The sequence below is a fragment of the Halichoerus grypus genome, chromosome 2, assembly GCF_964656455.1.
Source record: "Halichoerus grypus chromosome 2, mHalGry1.hap1.1, whole genome shotgun sequence".
Lineage (NCBI taxonomy): Eukaryota > Metazoa > Chordata > Mammalia > Carnivora > Phocidae > Halichoerus > Halichoerus grypus.
This window is the reverse complement of record NC_135713.1, coordinates 187079520-187094313: the sequence shown is the minus strand read 5'-3', so window position 1 is coordinate 187094313 and position 14794 is coordinate 187079520. Positions and strand designations below refer to the sequence as shown.

The following is a 14794-nucleotide window of genomic DNA, read 5'->3' as shown; positions in this document are numbered from 1 at the left end:
CATGTTCCTGGTACTTCACCAGCAAAGTGTGCTCTCAAGGGGGTGGTCAGAGAAGGGCCGGCAGGAGCAGATCACGGTGGACCTTGAGTCATGTGAAGGAGTTTGGGCTTTGTCCTGAAGCTGCTGTGCAGAAATTGAAGGATTGTAAGCAGCAATGACAAAGTTGCCTTGGTTGCGGTTTGGAGAATAGATTGGCAGGCCTAGCTTGGACACAGCTGCAATACTCCGGGTAAGAAACAAGGGTGGATGGAACACTATCAAAAACTAATGATGTAATGTATGGCGATTAACATAACATAATTAAAAAAAAAAGAAGAAGAAACAAGGGTGGGCTGCACTGGGCCATAGCAGGGGGATGGGAAAGGAGGCAATGGCTGCCAGAAACATCTAGCAGTTAGGATCCAGAGCTCGTGGAGAGCAATTGGAGGTGGCCAGTGAGAGACAGGGAGGCATCTGGGGACGACTATGGGTGATGGTCTTCCCAGACATAGAGGAAGCAGGTGGAAAAACCAGGTCAGGATCAGAAACAATGTCTAGCTTTGGACAACGTGGGTTTATGGTGCCTGTGGAAGGACACCCAGGAGGAGAAGAACAGAAGACAGCTGGGTGCTTAGTCTGGAGAATCGGGGAACTGCAAAGAGCTCCATCTGGGGGTGGACCCCCATCTTTTGAATCAAGGGCAGGGATTACTAACTTCAGTTTACAGATAAAGCTCCGTGAGGCTAAGCAACGTCCATAGTCACACAGCTACGGAGCAAGGACTTGAACTCAGATCTTTGGAGTTCAAGTTCTGTGTGGTGCCTGTGAACTCCAAGTCTCGTGCCAATTCCCCTGCTCCGGGTTCTGCAAGGGGAGGAGGGCTGGGGAGGAAGAAGCAGGTGTCTGAATACGTTTGTCTCCTCTTCATGTGCCTTCTGCCTGAAAATGCATTTGCCCGGAACTTGCAGGTGGGGGCATTTCTAGGTGGTTTAGAGGTGTTAAGAGATGAAGAAAGAGAGATTCTTATCTTTTGGTAAGCACAAGCCCTCAACTGATGTACATTCAGCACGTTGGTGGTTGTCAGCATGTGCGGATTTCAACAACCGTAAAGTCAGCTGGGATTAGGTCTCCAGAGGCTGGTGCTACCACCACCTCAAGGAGTTGAGAACTGAGGCGCTGGGGACCCCTCCTATCGGGGACCCCTCGTCTCCTTCCCTGACCAGTAGCTTCTGTTCAGCTTCTGAGCTGAGGTCAGAGAGGCCTCAGTCCTGGGTGTGGCTGAAGGTTTCCACCTTCCAAAAAATCAAGGAAGCTGAGCTCCCTCCATGGCCCGGGAGCAATGGGTGTTCCAGCTGGTACCCTAAAGAAAAATCTTGTCTTAGCGCCAATAATCACATCCTCAGAAAAGTGTGCCTTCTTACCTACTGTCTCTCAGGGCTTTGTTTTGGTTTTATTTTTTGATGTGTATATTTCTCTCTCCCACTAGACGGTAAAGGCTCCAAAAGACCCAGACCGGGTCTGTTTTGTCTACTTGGCCTGTTTCCTAACTCCTGACTCATATTTGTCAAATAAAGGAATGAATGCCCCCTAAGACCCAGGCTCTAGGCCTGGCAGCCAAGGCAGCTCTCGTCTGTTTACTGACTGTGCTCCAGCTAGCAGAATATCACTGTCAATTCTGCAACTGGTGGTGGTAGTTGGGGAAGGGGGCAGGATGCACTAAGGGGTTCCTTCCCCCCCCGAAAGACATGGTAAAAGTGCTTAAAATATTACTGCTTCCCCCAGCCCCCTCTGCACCCCCACCCTATCGCACCCAGCTCTCCTTCTTTCCTGGGGCTGAAATGGGCTCTGGTAGTCAATTCTCCTTCGCTCTAACTCCAGGCACCAAGGCGGGTGGGATAATTCCTTATTTAGCCAACTGTTTTCCCTCTGCTCTCCATACACTTCCCAGCCTTCTTCATTCCTCTTCAACTTGTGCTCACACTTTTTTAATGCTCGAAACACCAGGCTCTAGCATAACTCATTGTACTTCACTCCAATAGCAACATGGTCCTATTGTGTGCCAGGCACTGGACCAGGCTGGGAGTGCGGGGAGAACACAAGTGAACAAGACCCAAACCCCACACTCCAGGCCTCACAGCTGATTGGTGGAAACAGGCCAGTGTCCAATCTCAGAGTAGAGAGAAGCCCCATTTGTCTGGAGAACCAGGCCAGGGCTTGAGAAGTAGGTGGCTTTTATGGCAGGCAGCTAAAGGCTTTCAGGAATCCACCTTTCTGAGAAGGTGAAAGACATTCAGGTGGAGGAAACACAGAAGCAAAAGCATGGTTGGAAGGAGCTGGGCATGTGTGGGCAAGCACCAGTGGATGCAGAAGGTAGGAGATCACCTGCACAGGCAGGTGGGGGCTGTTCACGGAGGCTCTTGAATGTCAGGTGAGGTAGCTGATCTGAACCAGTGGGCGATAGGGAATCATTGAAGGTTTATGAGCTGTGGAGTGACGGACTCTGAGCTGTGCTTTACGAAGGTCAATAGGGCTGTGCTGAATAGGGGGGAGGCAGAGGCAGGGAGACGAGTAAAGTTTGTTCCCTTAGTGGAGGGGAGCACTAATGGGCTATAGGAGGGCCGTGGCAGTCGGGGGCAGAAGGAGTTGATTCTCCTGTGTGATAACTGGCTTCTCCTAACCGCCCCCTCAGCCTGAGGTTGGTTTGCCTTCCCACTTCTCTTTTTGTTTTCTGGGTTTTCCCAGTTTAAGCAAAGAAGGAAATTCACAACAAAGAGTCCCCTCCTCCCTCTCCCTCCTCCAGCCTGGCTCTCTCTTGGCCCAGGTTCTCTTCTGCTGGCTCTTGGCATCTGGTACCCCTCTGTAGGGTCTCTGGCTGCGAGATCTCTCTTTTTGCTCCGTCCTTATCTTCAGATGCCCATCCCCCCAGATCTGGGAGCTGTGCCTGAGCAGTCAGTTTGCCAATGAATCATAGAAGCAGTACGGATTTATTCCTAGAAGTTACCTATCACCAAGGGACCTCCAAAAGGAAGGGAGACCCTGCCCTTCCCTAAGGAAACTCACTTTGAGTGGGCCTGCAAGAGCCACACTAGTGAAAACAGTAGGGATCTGCTGAGGGTTGGAATACTCTCCCAGCTCAGAGAGGATCAGTGAGCCGCCTGCTCCACACAGCTGGCCGGTGCAGAAGGTAGGGTTTTGCTTCAGTCTAGTGTCCCAGACATGCCACTTGGAGAAGGGAGAGCGGGGACCTGGTAGTGGGTCACTGTGCTGGGCCTCTCTGATGCAGCGGGGGAGCAGTTCACCCAGAGAACCTCTGGGGTTTTCTCAGGGCAAAGGCAAAGGGGAGGATGTGGAGTCTGGACCCCACTTTCCTTGCACCTCCAGGGCTCTAGACAAGTAGCCTGTTCGTTGTCGTCGTGACATTCATAGCACCTGCAAGGGGCCCCCCATCCCAGGGGATTCCCAGGTCCCGCAGGTGACTCCTCGGGCTTCCGTGACCTCATAGGCAAAACTCGCTCGGCCCTCCCCGGGGGGCGGGGTTCTAAGCACCCTGGCTCGACCCGGGCCCCCGAAGGTCGCTGAGTCTTGCCCCTCTCCGGCCTGGGACGCGCCATGGGACAACTGATCGCCAAGTTGATGGGCATCTTCGGGAACCAGGGTAAAGGGCGCACAGCGCATTCAAGCGACCGCTTTGATCCGGTCCCACCTGGGGCTCCCGGATCTGGGGTCGGAGCGGATGCGCTGGGGGACCTCGGGCTCCGAAGGCCCTGCGTGGGCACTCCTTGCAGGCTCCGCGGCCTCCCCTGCCCCCTCCCACAGCCCCTCCCCGCCCGCTCCTCGCGGGTGGCGCGCTTTCGGTGCACCCCGGGGCGCAGGGCTCGGCAAGCCTCCGTCCTCCTGGCTAAAAGCGGCCGCGGGTTTCCTGCGATCGTGGCCCCTTCTCCAGACCCCTTCTCTTGGCAAGCCCAGGGAGACCCGGACCTTTCCGGCAACCGCTTTTCTGGAAATGTGGAGCGAGGGAGGCGGGGCTCAGCAATCATTTCCACTTTCCGGGAGTGGTGCGGCTGTCCGGGGTCTGGGGGTGGGGGGAGGAACCCTACCCTGTTGGGTTTTTGTCGGGGAGGGGTGCAGGGGAGCAGAAGTGGTACAGTGGGCAGAGGTCTCCCAGCTCACTGGAAACACTCGTCTCCTTCCTGGGAAGCCCGATGGGGCATTCAGTCCCTTGGTTATTGAGTTTGGCCCTGACCCTGCCTTCACCCCTGGATGCCTCCAGAGCACAAGGTTATCATCGTGGGACTGGACAATGCCGGAAAGACCACCATTCTCTACCAGTTGTAAGTGACTCTCTGATGGAAAGAGGTGGGGGTTGGGTCTTCCCATCAGACTGACTGACCTTTGGACCAATCGCCGGAGCCCTTCCCTGGGTTCCCGGGTTTTCCAGTAGCCAGGAGGAGTGATGGTGGGGGGAAGCTCTGTGATCTTCCTGGCATAGTGACCCTTCAGTTCTGTGGCCCCTCGCCTGGCATTCGAATCCTGCCCGATATGGGCGACCCCAACGGTCCCCGCCATCCCCCTCCCACCCCCGCCCCTACCAGACCCTGTTGCAGGCCTGAGGCTGTCAGAAACGGACTTCCTGCCTCCCTGCTCTTCTCTCCCCCTAGTGGCGGGTTCCACATTTCTAACTCCTGCGCCCGAACTTTGCCTCTTAACTTTCTCCCCCTCTTCACACCCAAAGGGGAGGGCTAGTTTTGAGTCTGGCTGAGCTCTGTAGCTCCCGATGTCCACTCTCTGGATGGCATCTCTCCCCCTTTGGAACCTGCAGAGTATTTACGTAGGAAAATTTTCCCCTGAAAAAGAAATATATGTAAATGTTTATTTTATTTATTTTTTATTTATTTTTTAAAAGATTTTATTTATTTATTTGACAGAGAGCGACATAGTGAGAGCAGGAACACAAACAGGGGGAGTGGGATGGGGAGAAGCAGGCTTCCCGCAGAGCAGGGAGCCCGATGTGGGACTCGATCCCAGGACCCTGGGATCACGACCCGAGCCGAAGGCAGACGCTTAACAACTGAGCCACCCAGGCGCCCTAAATGTTTATTTTAAACCAGAAGAAAAGAGTACATCGAACGTTACAAGCACATACAGTGAAAAGTAAGTTTCCCAATCACCCCTGATGCCCAGATCTTCCAGAGGCACCCCCTACGTATAAAAAATGTGTGTTCTCTCTGTTAAACAAAGCACCTCTCTGATGGTCTTCACTTGTATCTGTCTCGTTTTCCCAATCCCTTGCTGCTCAAAGTGTGGTCTACACATCAGCAGCATTGCCATCATCTGGAAGCTTGTTGGAAATGCAGAACACTGGGCCCCAGCCTAGACTCACTGGACTAGAATCTGCATTTTAACAAGACTCCCAGGTGATTCAATTGCATATTAAAGTCTGGGGACACGACTCTAATATGACTCCTGTCTCTGGGGTCCCCGCCAGGGCAGGACTTGGTCCCACTCCTGCCTGCATTCCCCTGTGCCCAGAGGCTTGGCCAACCTGGGTCGAGTTTTTCTGAGTTAGATTCAGTCTGACTCGGGAGCCGAGGGGTGGGGGGCCCAGAGCTGGGAGCAGAATGGGCTGAGCTCTTGGTGCCCTCTCCTCCCTCCCCAGCCTGATGAATGAGGTGGTCCGCACATCTCCCACCATCGGTAGCAACGTGGAGGAGATCGTTCTGCGAAAGACACACTTCCTCGTGTGGGACATAGGGGGGCTGGAGGCTCTGCGCTCTACCTGGAATGCATATTACTCCAACCCCGAGGTGAGCAGAGTGTTGGGGCTGGAGGGGCCTTGAAGGCTGCTGTGTGACATGAGCCAGTCACTTAACCTCTCTGAGCCTTCGTTCCCCCACTTTGTGAGGTGGAGACTGTAATAACGACTGCCCTGAATTGTTGTGAAAATCACATAACAAACAACAGCTAACGCATACATTTCAAATCCTTAATGCAGCACAGTGTTTTTAAAAAATGTTTGAATACCTCTTGGTAGCTTTGTCTGTTGGCTGGCAGCTTTCTGTGTGATGCACTGCATGGGGCAGGCCCTCGGTCTCCGGGGGCCTTTCTCACTCTTGCAAGATTTGGTGGTTTGCTTCCCAGAGTGAGACCGAAGGCGAATTCCAGCACTGCTACCCACCAGCCGTGTGTCCTGGGGCAAGATCTGTCGCCTCGCTGAACCCATCTCGTTTGTAAATGGCGCTAAGCCTAGTCCAGTCGCCCAGGGCTGTGGTGGGACCTGAACACCGTCCCGAACGACCAGGGCGTCGCCTCTGGCACACAATCAGAGTCGTGCTGTGTTCCCCCACCGTCTGGATGGAAAAGGGAATGAAAATGGGACTAGGACGGTGAGAGCTTGAGACCAGACCCGTGCTCTGTGGGGCTTACACGGGGCGGTGCCGAGGCCGGGTCGGGGAGCACAGTGGGCGGGAGAAAGCCCGCTACTCACAGCTGCTCTCTGCTGGCCAGCTCATCATCCTTGTGATTGACAGCACCGACCGGGACCGGCTGCCGACCACTCGGGAAGAGCTGTATAAGATGCTGGCCCATGAGGTAAGGCCCCTGAGGTTGGGAGAGGGCCCGGTGTACTAGCTGTGGGACCTCAGCCTACTCACTCAGCCTCTCTGAGCTTCGTTCCTGAGTCCCCAGTGTCTAAGAGCCGCTACCCTAGCAGTTTGGACGGGGCTAGTTTATCCCAGATGAAGGGCCAGAATGCCCTCCGCACAGCTGATCGCAGAAGCCAGAGCTGCTGGTCCAGGTCGTGACCCCACTTCTCACTCACCATGGGACCTCCAGACAAGTCACTTCACTTCTCTGTTTCCCCAAGTACAAAATGGGGGAGGATCACCAAATTCCTGCCTCATGGCACTGTCGTAAGGAGCATATGAGCTGGTGGGCAGGCATTCCCCGAGCTGTGGGTGTCCGCGGATATGGTGGCCCTACGCCGGTCCCACCTGGGACAGCAGGGGAGCTAGGGAGGACTCGGGGGTGGGGGAAGGGGGAAGGGAGGCTAGGCCCTGGCTGGCTGAATGGGGCTGGGCTCCTCTGTGCACAGGCTCTTCGAGATGCTTATGTCCTGATCTTTGCCAACAAGCAGGATATGAAGAACTCCATGACCACTGTGGAGATCTCTCAGTTCGTCACTCTGAGCGCCATCAAAGACCACCCGTGGCACATCCAGGGCTGCTGTGCCCTCACCGGGGGAGGGTTAGTGGCTGCCCCACCTGGACCTCCAGGGTCTGGCCCAACCAACGAACAGCTGACCATCAGAACCTTCTCCTGTTTCTCTGCTGTCAGAATCTGGCTCACACTTAGCTCCTGGGCCCAGTCAGTCGAGCACCCACCCACAGTTGAGATGTTGTGGGTAAGCGGTGAGCGAGATAGAGTGCCTGCTCTCAGGAGGTGTATTCTAGTGGGGAGAGAGGTGACCCTCCATCTAAGCACAAACCTTTCAGGTACTGAGAAGTGCCATGAAGAGAGTGAAATTGAATTAACAGTGATAGATGGGGCAGGGTTGGGTCTGATTCAGCTCTGGTGGTCAGGGACAACCTCTACTAGGAGGTGACCTTTGGGCTGAGACCTGAAGGGGGAGGAGACAGCCATGGGAAGACCTGGGGGCCAAGCCTTCCAGGCAGAAGTCACTGAGGCTTTCTGACCTCGAGTTTTCTCATCTGTAAAGAGGAGGGCGATTATACTGACCCTCTCTTAGAGTTTCTGTAGAGAGTAAACGGTATCATTCATTCAACATTTATCGAGCACCAACTCTGTGCCAGGCATTTTTCCAGGTGCCAGAGAAACAGCAGTGAACAAAACACAAAAACCTCTGCCCTCATGGGGCTTACTTTCCGGTGGGAGGGAGCCGACAATAAACAATAAAATTAAGAAAAATCTATAGTAAGTTAAAAAGTGGCAAGTGCTCGAAAAAGATCAAGTAGGAAAGGGAGATTGAAAGTATGTGGGCAAATGTTGCAATTTTTGCTGAGGTACGGCTGAGAAAGTAGCTAAGTCATGGTCACATAGAAAGGGCCTCGCACGCATCAGGCTTGGAAAATTCTCTTTCCTCTTCTCTCTCTCGAGTGGGATCGCAGCAGGCTGGGGACCCGGGTGCCTGGAGACTGCAGGCAGGTCAGCCCAAGGAACCACACAGTTCTGGTAGTGTTCCTGCCATTCCCTCCCCCAACCCACATCCATCTCCTCTGCTAGACTGTAAGCCCCAGAGGGCATGTCTGTGTTTTCACCAGTCACCCCAGCCCCTAGCCCAGTACGTGTTATATTTGTCGACTGAGAGATGGGATGTAACTTTGGTTGTTACATCCAATCCATCAGCTCTGGGTAGGGGCTGGGGGCTTGGAGGCCATCGTCCTCATGGGATATAATGATCTTTGCCCTCTTCCATCCTCCCCGCAGGCTGCCCACGGGGCTCCAGTGGATGCAATCTCAGGCCACTGCCAACTGATGCCCCGACCTGAGGCCAACCAAGGACTCTGGGGGGTTTTGCTTGGACTACATGGGTGGAAAGCCCAAGTGACGATTACTTTTCTACGATTCTCTGATGGGAGCTGGGTCAGCTCTGGACAGTGAGATCGCCACAGTCCACCCAACCCAACCCCGCCACCAAGGGGCTAGACTGCCCGCCCTGACCTGCTGCAGACAGGAGAGCAGAAGAGCTGCCCTTCACTCCAGGGAAGCAGGTGTCCTTGGAGGCACAGGCGAGCTGTTGGACATGTCGAGGGATTGGGAAGTGGAGCCCCGTCCCCTCAGCCCGCAACCTCTTTGAGGAAAAAAAATGGGGGACGGAGTAAGAGACCCCCTGGAATTGCTCTTTATTTCCTAGAACCCTACCCCCTATCCATCGATTCCCGCCCCAGCTTTCTGGCCCCTTAGCTATCTTTGAGCAAAGGAGATTCCAGAAAGGTGAAGGGGCAGGCTCAGGGGAAGGAGGACAGAGCCAAAAACTGGTGGGAAAGGCGCCTGGGTGGCTCAGTTGGTTGGGCGACTGCCTTCGGCTCAGGTCATGATCCTGGAGTCCCAGGATCGAGTCCCGCATCGGGCTCCCTGCTCAGTGGGGAGTCTGCTACTCCCTCTGACCCTCCCCCCTCATGTGCTCTCTCTCTCTCTCTCTCTCTCTCAAATAAATAAATAAATAAATAAAATCTTAAAAAAAAAAAAAAAACTGGTGGGAAGGGAGAGGAAGAAGGACGGGACATCCCGGAGGGGGACATGCCTTGCACTTTGGGGAGTTCCACTCCTCCCATGCCTCTCATTTCCCTCTGGGATGCTGGCTCTGACCACAGCTTCTGAGCGTTAAGCCATCCCATCCTATGCCCTCCAGTCCTTCCAGTGTGAATCCCACTCCTCCCACATGTCTCCAGTTCCTACAGCGTGCCTATCTCGACTGTCTTTTGTCATGATTTTGTCATTGTTTTAGAATTTTTATAAAAGTATAATAAATGCCATTGAAAACTGCTCACCTCTTATTTCTGCCTGCTCCTGCTACCTGTGTTTCCAACTGGCTTTTGGTTTTTGTACAGGGTTATCAGGTCCGGGGAAATCCTCCTTGGAAATGAAGGGGGTACTGCCTCAAGAGTCCATCTGGCTAGGGGACTGGCTGGTTCTTTGGTCCTGGGCTCTACCATCCTCTGCCAGATAACTGACTCCTGACTTGCCAGGACTGGGAGCTTTTGGCTCTACCTGGGTCTAGGGGTGGGAGTGGTTTGATGCTGACTCATGGAGGAGGGGGGAGGGGCCTTTGGGGATTTCTATGGACGCAGAGCGGAAGACAAGGATGGAAACCCAGGCTGTCCACCTGTATGCGGAGACCTGCTGTTACCCCATAAGACCTGAGATGGTCCTGGAGTCCACATGGGTTTCTCTCCTTCCCGAGTCAGGCCGTGGACATCTTGGGGACGCCTGGACACAGTTATAGAAGGCGTAGGATTCCTTAATCCTGTGGTTTTCCTGAGGTGTGATGATGGGAAAAGAACTCAGGATTCTAGCTATCCCCACCCAGCCCACAACCTGTTCTTTTCAGGAGGTCATTTCGACACAGCCCTCGGATAAAAACATAATTTAATATTCCCCTTACACTACAGAAATCCATTCTAATAAAGGAATAAGCGACGTGACGGGGGTATAGCTCAGTGGTAGAGCATTTGACTGCAGATCAAGAGGTCCCCGGTTCAAATCCGGGTGCCCCCTCTCCAAACAAGACTTTTCGTGTTTTCTTTGTCCTGAGGTCCACCTCTCAGAGTGCCCTAGCAGTGGAGAGGGGTTGCGGTCCACCTCTCAGAGTGCCCAGGCAGGGGAGAGGGGTTGCAGTCTCGGGGGCTGCCACCCCCTTTTGCAGGCAGGCGACGTTGGAGTCTTGGCCCCGCAGATCCACGCGCTCAGCCCGCGCGGGCGTTTACGGGTGGGATGCAGTGCGAGGGCGAGAAGCTGCTGGTTAACCCTGGGGGGACAGCGCAGACTGCGCACTCCCGAAGCGCGAGGGCGGAGGCGGGCGCACCCCCAGGTGGGCCTGGCCAGCGACCCGACGGCTCTTCCCGGGGAGGGAGGCCGACTATCAAGGGCCGGGCTTGGGCTGGGGAAGGAAGGCCCAGAGAAGCCTGCCTGGGCGTGCAGGACGGAGAGAGGGGCGCCAAGAGGCAATAAAGGGGCTCCGACAGGGCAGGAGAGGGGGACCTCGGCGCAGGGAATGTCCCCGAAACCAGGGATCTCGAAGGATCTCGAGGGATTTTTCCAAACTCCATTTTGCTTACACCATTCAGTAGAAATCTTTAGCTCAGAGCTTCGGGAAACAAGTTCCGCGTCCAGGCGAGTAATCTTTTGAGATTATATTATTTTCAACTTTTGTGAACATTGGACCCCACTTCTTTTCACAACCTCGTCACAGCGCCTGCGCACTCATAGCACTAAGAGGTTACTGCGCCCAAACGTCAGCAGAGGGGGTATAGCTCAGTGGTAGAGCATTTGACTGCAGATCAAGAGGTCCCCGGTTCAAATCCGGGTGCCCCCTTGCTACTCATTTTCACTTGGCCGCAAAGGTCCTGGTCTCCCTATGTCATTTTTTCCCCCTTCCCCATTTTACGTTGACATCGCCTTCGCCAGCTCCCTTCGGGGCGGACGACAATTGGTGCAAGAAAGACGCGAGAGGGTGCAAGAAGCGGGAAATCTCAAGCAATGGCTCTTAAAATGTGGTCCCCGGACTAGCACCACCACCTGGGAACGTGTTAGAAATGCAGATTCTCGGCTTCTTCCCAGAACTATTGAATTAGGAACCTGAGGGTGGCGCCCAGAAATCTGTATTTTTAATAAGCCCTCCAGGTGATTCTGATGTACGCGCAAGTTCTAGAGGCTTACATTTTAAAAAATTTACATGTCACTTGCTTCGAATTATTTCCAAGCTGCTGTTTTCAGTCCGAGCCCTTAAAGAGACCTTGTAAGACAGACCGCGGCTCGCCACTTGGCCGCTAGAGGGCAGCAAGAAGCCGCAGCTGGAGGCGGCGGCCTCTTCCTATTTGAGAGTCGGCAAACTCGGGATTTGAATTAGACAACGAGAAGAACTTACAGACAGGCCTTGCCTTGTCCCATTGTAAAGGCTTAGGGTTTAGGGCTGGAGGAGGTCGTTTCTGGGACCCTGGATCCAGAGGAAGGAGGAACTGGGATTCTGAGAGATTAGGGAGTCTTTAGTTTTTGTTTCCCTTCTCAGTTCCTGTCTTTGGCCTCAGTGTCAGGGAATCCCCCTCTTCCAGCCCACACTCCTGTCCCCGCGCGTATCCCTCTTCCTGGGGAATTCCCTGAAGGGCTCTCCGCGTCCATCCCCTACCTGTCCGTGACTGTCCATTCCCTAGGCCCCAGCCCCGTGAGAAACCAGGTGCCCCTCACCCCTCATTCTCCCACCCTCGAATGCTCCAGCTCCTTGCCAACGCACGAAGTAGGTCAGGGGAGGGAACAGGCACCTTCGTGTCCTGACCTGATTCCCCGCCGTCTATTAAATCTCCTAAATTGCGGGTATTTTTGTTCTGTCCTGAAAGAAAAGAAAAGGAAAAAAAAAGGTGATCTATCCCCAGAGTCTGTCATAAGGTGGTGGCAGGTGGGGTGAGACGTCTTCTTGCTCTGGGGGCTGGCTTGAGGATTGATTGGGACCCTGAACAGGCCCGGGGTCCCCAGAGAGAAGGGTAGCCTCGGTTACCTTCTGGGGGTGAGGGGAAGTCCGGGTTAAAGTATGGGTAAGCCGGGCCCCTCCACCCCCGTGTCCGCCAGGCTGGTGGGCAAGACGTTGCTGGGAACTGGGGGTGACGGGAAAAACGGAGAGGAGCCTTGGGGAGGGGAGTGGAATTCGGGCCTCTGTTGGCGAGAGAAGCTGGGGGGTCTGTGCTGCAAGGGGAGATTCCTGGGGTGGGGATGGGCATCAGAAACCCACAGAACTCTGAGGAACAGCCCAGAAAGTCGGGCAGCCTGGTAGAGCTGGGGAAGGGGTGCGTATGGCAGGAGTCCACCGCCCGAGGGACGGGACGCCTGTCCCTTCCTGGGGTGTGCACCCCCCCCCCACACCCCCCGGTCTTGTCTCCGCGGCTTTCCCAGGGGGGTGGAGGAGGGGAAGGGAGGCAGGAGCTAAGGTGAGGGGTGGGGGGCCGCTTCTCCCAGCCCAGGGTCCCCCGCCCTGTCCCCTACTCCGCCCCCCGCCCTCCCCCGCCCCCCCGCAACCCCCCCGCCGTGGGAGCGCTCGGGGAGGGCTGGGAGGACCCGGGAAGATTCGGGGAGCGCTCGGGAGGCGCCGCGCCCCCCCCGCCCCGCCCCCTCCCCGTCCGCGCTCCGGGAGGCCGCCGCTCGGCTCGCTCGCCGCCCGCCCGCGCCGGCGCCCGCGCCTCTCCCGCCGCCCCGCCGGGCCCCGCGCTCCGCCGCCTCCTCGCCGCCCTCCCCTCGGCGCGCCCGCCCCGGGCACCGCGCCGCCCGGGCCCGGCCCCTCCCTCGCCGGGGCCCGCAGCGGGCCGGGGGCGGGTCCTGGCACCCACCATGCGGGCAGAGCTCTGGCTCCTGGTGCTGGTGCTCAGGGAGGCTGCCCGGGCGCTGAGCCCCCCGCCCGGAGCAGGTAGGACCGGCCGGAGTTGGTCGGGGTGGGCCGGGGGGCGGGAGGGGGCTGGCCGGCGGGCGTGGGCGCGGGCAAGTACCCACCGGCCGGCGATGTCGGGCCGGTGCGGGGACCGTCCGCGGAGGGCCAGGAGCTCTGTGGGCTGTGGCAGGTGGACAGGGACCCACTTTCTTAAACACGTAGGGTGTGTGAGTGAGGGTGGAGGCATCAGACCCTGATGCCCCCCACCTCTCCTTCCCTCCTGGAAGGACACTGCAGGGACCCCAGTAGAGGGGGCTGCATAAGGCGGTGGCCTCTGGCCCCAAAGAGGAGAGTGGGGGAGTCATAGGGACCCCTGGTCACACCGAGGGAGGCTGAATTCTGATGAGATGGGGAGTCTGGGGTGCCTCCTGCCCCAGCTTTGCCACCTCCTTCTGTTCCCGTCCCCCACGCCCCACCCCAGCCCCAAGCTGACCCAGGTTGGGTCTGAGTCGGATTTCAGATTTGGGGGCTGGGTGGGAGCAGCCAGGGGGATGGTGGAGACCCAGCATCTCTCCCAGAGGAAGCTCTGTAGCAGCCTGTCCTACTGTCTTCCTCTCCCTATTTGGAGCCTGGAGAACAGTCCTGGGCTCAGGAAGAAGCCACCCCCTGCCCCCCCATTCCCCAGTCTCCAGGATGCTCCTGGTCTCCCGCCTTGCTGTCCTGGTGGCCTTTGGCCATCAGCTGCTCTGGCTCTGGATGGTGGGGGGCTCCTATTTGCACACTCCTCTCCCCTACACCAGTTCTCCACAATCATCTCTCCCCCCAGGAAGTCCTTTCTGAGGTCTACCTTGAGTCTCTTGTATTATAAAAGAACCATTGTTCAGCATGCAATTTCACATTCCCTTCCTTTCTCCTCAGGCACCCAGAACTTCTCTGGGGTTGGGGAGGTGGGTAATTTTCAGTCTAGCCTCTTGACAGAGAGAATTGGGAAGATAGAACTTTATGCCTCGGGGACATCAGTGTCCCTTAAATGGGATGGAGCGGGGGCACGGGCTTGTCCAGGGAGATGCTGTAGTTAGGCTGCTATGTCTCTGGAGTGTGCTAGCATCAGGCACAGCATCCGCGACAGAGTTCTTGACTCTAATGGTCCTCAGTCCTCCTGTGTAGATGAGGCAGGCCTGGGTCCCTGCGGAGAAGGAGGGTGGGGAAGGGTGCTGCTGGTGGAAATGCGGGCAGAGAGCGGTGGAAGTTGGTGTGGCAAGAGCCTGGTGGTACAGAAGCACCAGTTTTCAGGGAGATCACACAGAGAAGGGCCGGAGACTTGGCTTCTTGTCCCAGCATCTCACTTGCTGGGTGACCTTGAGCAAGTTACTTTCCTTCTCTGGGCCTATTTCTCCACTTCTAAAGTGAGGCTGTGAGCAAAATCTTTGACTCTTGGTGGTGGGATTATGAGAGATTTTTTTCTTCTTTTTTAGGATTGTCTTTCCTTTTCAGATCTGTTATGATATATGTGGGTAACTGGTAATTGAAAAAATATATATATATATAAAGGAAGAGGTTGGGCAGGTCAGATTTTGAGGTCCTCTGCAGTCCCAAACTTGGTGAGATCTTCTGAACTCAGAATGCGATTGGGCGATGAGGAAGGGCTCTGGACCCCTGACTGAGTTGGGAGAACCGTGGAAAGGGTTGGGGAAGGGGAATTGGGAGATAACGAGCCTGTGCTGGGGG

The 14794-nt window shown here is 55.9% G+C and overlaps 2 protein-coding genes and 2 non-coding genes across 5 annotated transcripts in view; all 4 read left to right on the top strand.

The window, feature by feature from the left end:
- Positions 1-4116: 4116 nt before the first annotated feature.
- On the top strand, positions 4117-9426 carry ARL5C (ARF like GTPase 5C). The gene is made up of 4 exons (XM_078065659.1): positions 4117-5783; positions 6484-6567; positions 7070-7221; positions 8422-9426. Exons 1-4 carry the CDS (start codon positions 5640-5642, stop codon positions 8468-8470), a joined length of 429 nt encoding a protein of 142 aa, XP_077921785.1. The 5' UTR covers positions 4117-5639; the 3' UTR covers positions 8471-9426.
- Positions 9427-10140: 714 nt separating this feature from the next.
- Positions 10141-10212, top strand: TRNAC-GCA (transfer RNA cysteine (anticodon GCA)). Its single transcript has one exon. It is a non-coding gene; the product is annotated as a tRNA-Cys (tRNA).
- A 745-nt stretch (positions 10213-10957) lies between these two features.
- TRNAC-GCA (transfer RNA cysteine (anticodon GCA)) lies at positions 10958-11029 on the top strand. Its single transcript has one exon. It is a non-coding gene; the product is annotated as a tRNA-Cys (tRNA).
- A 1925-nt stretch (positions 11030-12954) lies between these two features.
- The window catches only part of PLXDC1 (plexin domain containing 1), a 55173-nt gene continuing 53333 nt past the window's right edge, over positions 12955-14794 (top strand). The window contains exon 1 of one of the 2 annotated variants that reach the window (XM_036111989.2): positions 12955-13105. In XM_036111989.2, the coding sequence (XP_035967882.1) occupies positions 13030-13105 (76 nt within the window). In that variant the 5' untranslated portion in view covers positions 12955-13029. The remainder of the gene's footprint in view (positions 13106-14794) is intronic. The other variant, XM_036111988.2, reaches the window with a different exon arrangement.

Excerpts from the sequence above, each read along its gene's own strand:
- ARL5C (XM_078065659.1), top strand. The coding sequence starts at position 5,640 with ATGAATGAGGTGGTCCGCACATCTCCCACCATCGGTAGCAACGTGGAG. Across the intron at positions 5,784-6,483 it reads CATATTACTCCAACCCCGAG|CTCATCATCCTTGTGATTGA; the intron begins GTGAGCAGAGTG and ends TCTGCTGGCCAG. Across the intron at positions 7,222-8,421 it reads TGTGCCCTCACCGGGGGAGG|GCTGCCCACGGGGCTCCAGT; the intron begins GTTAGTGGCTGC and ends TCCTCCCCGCAG.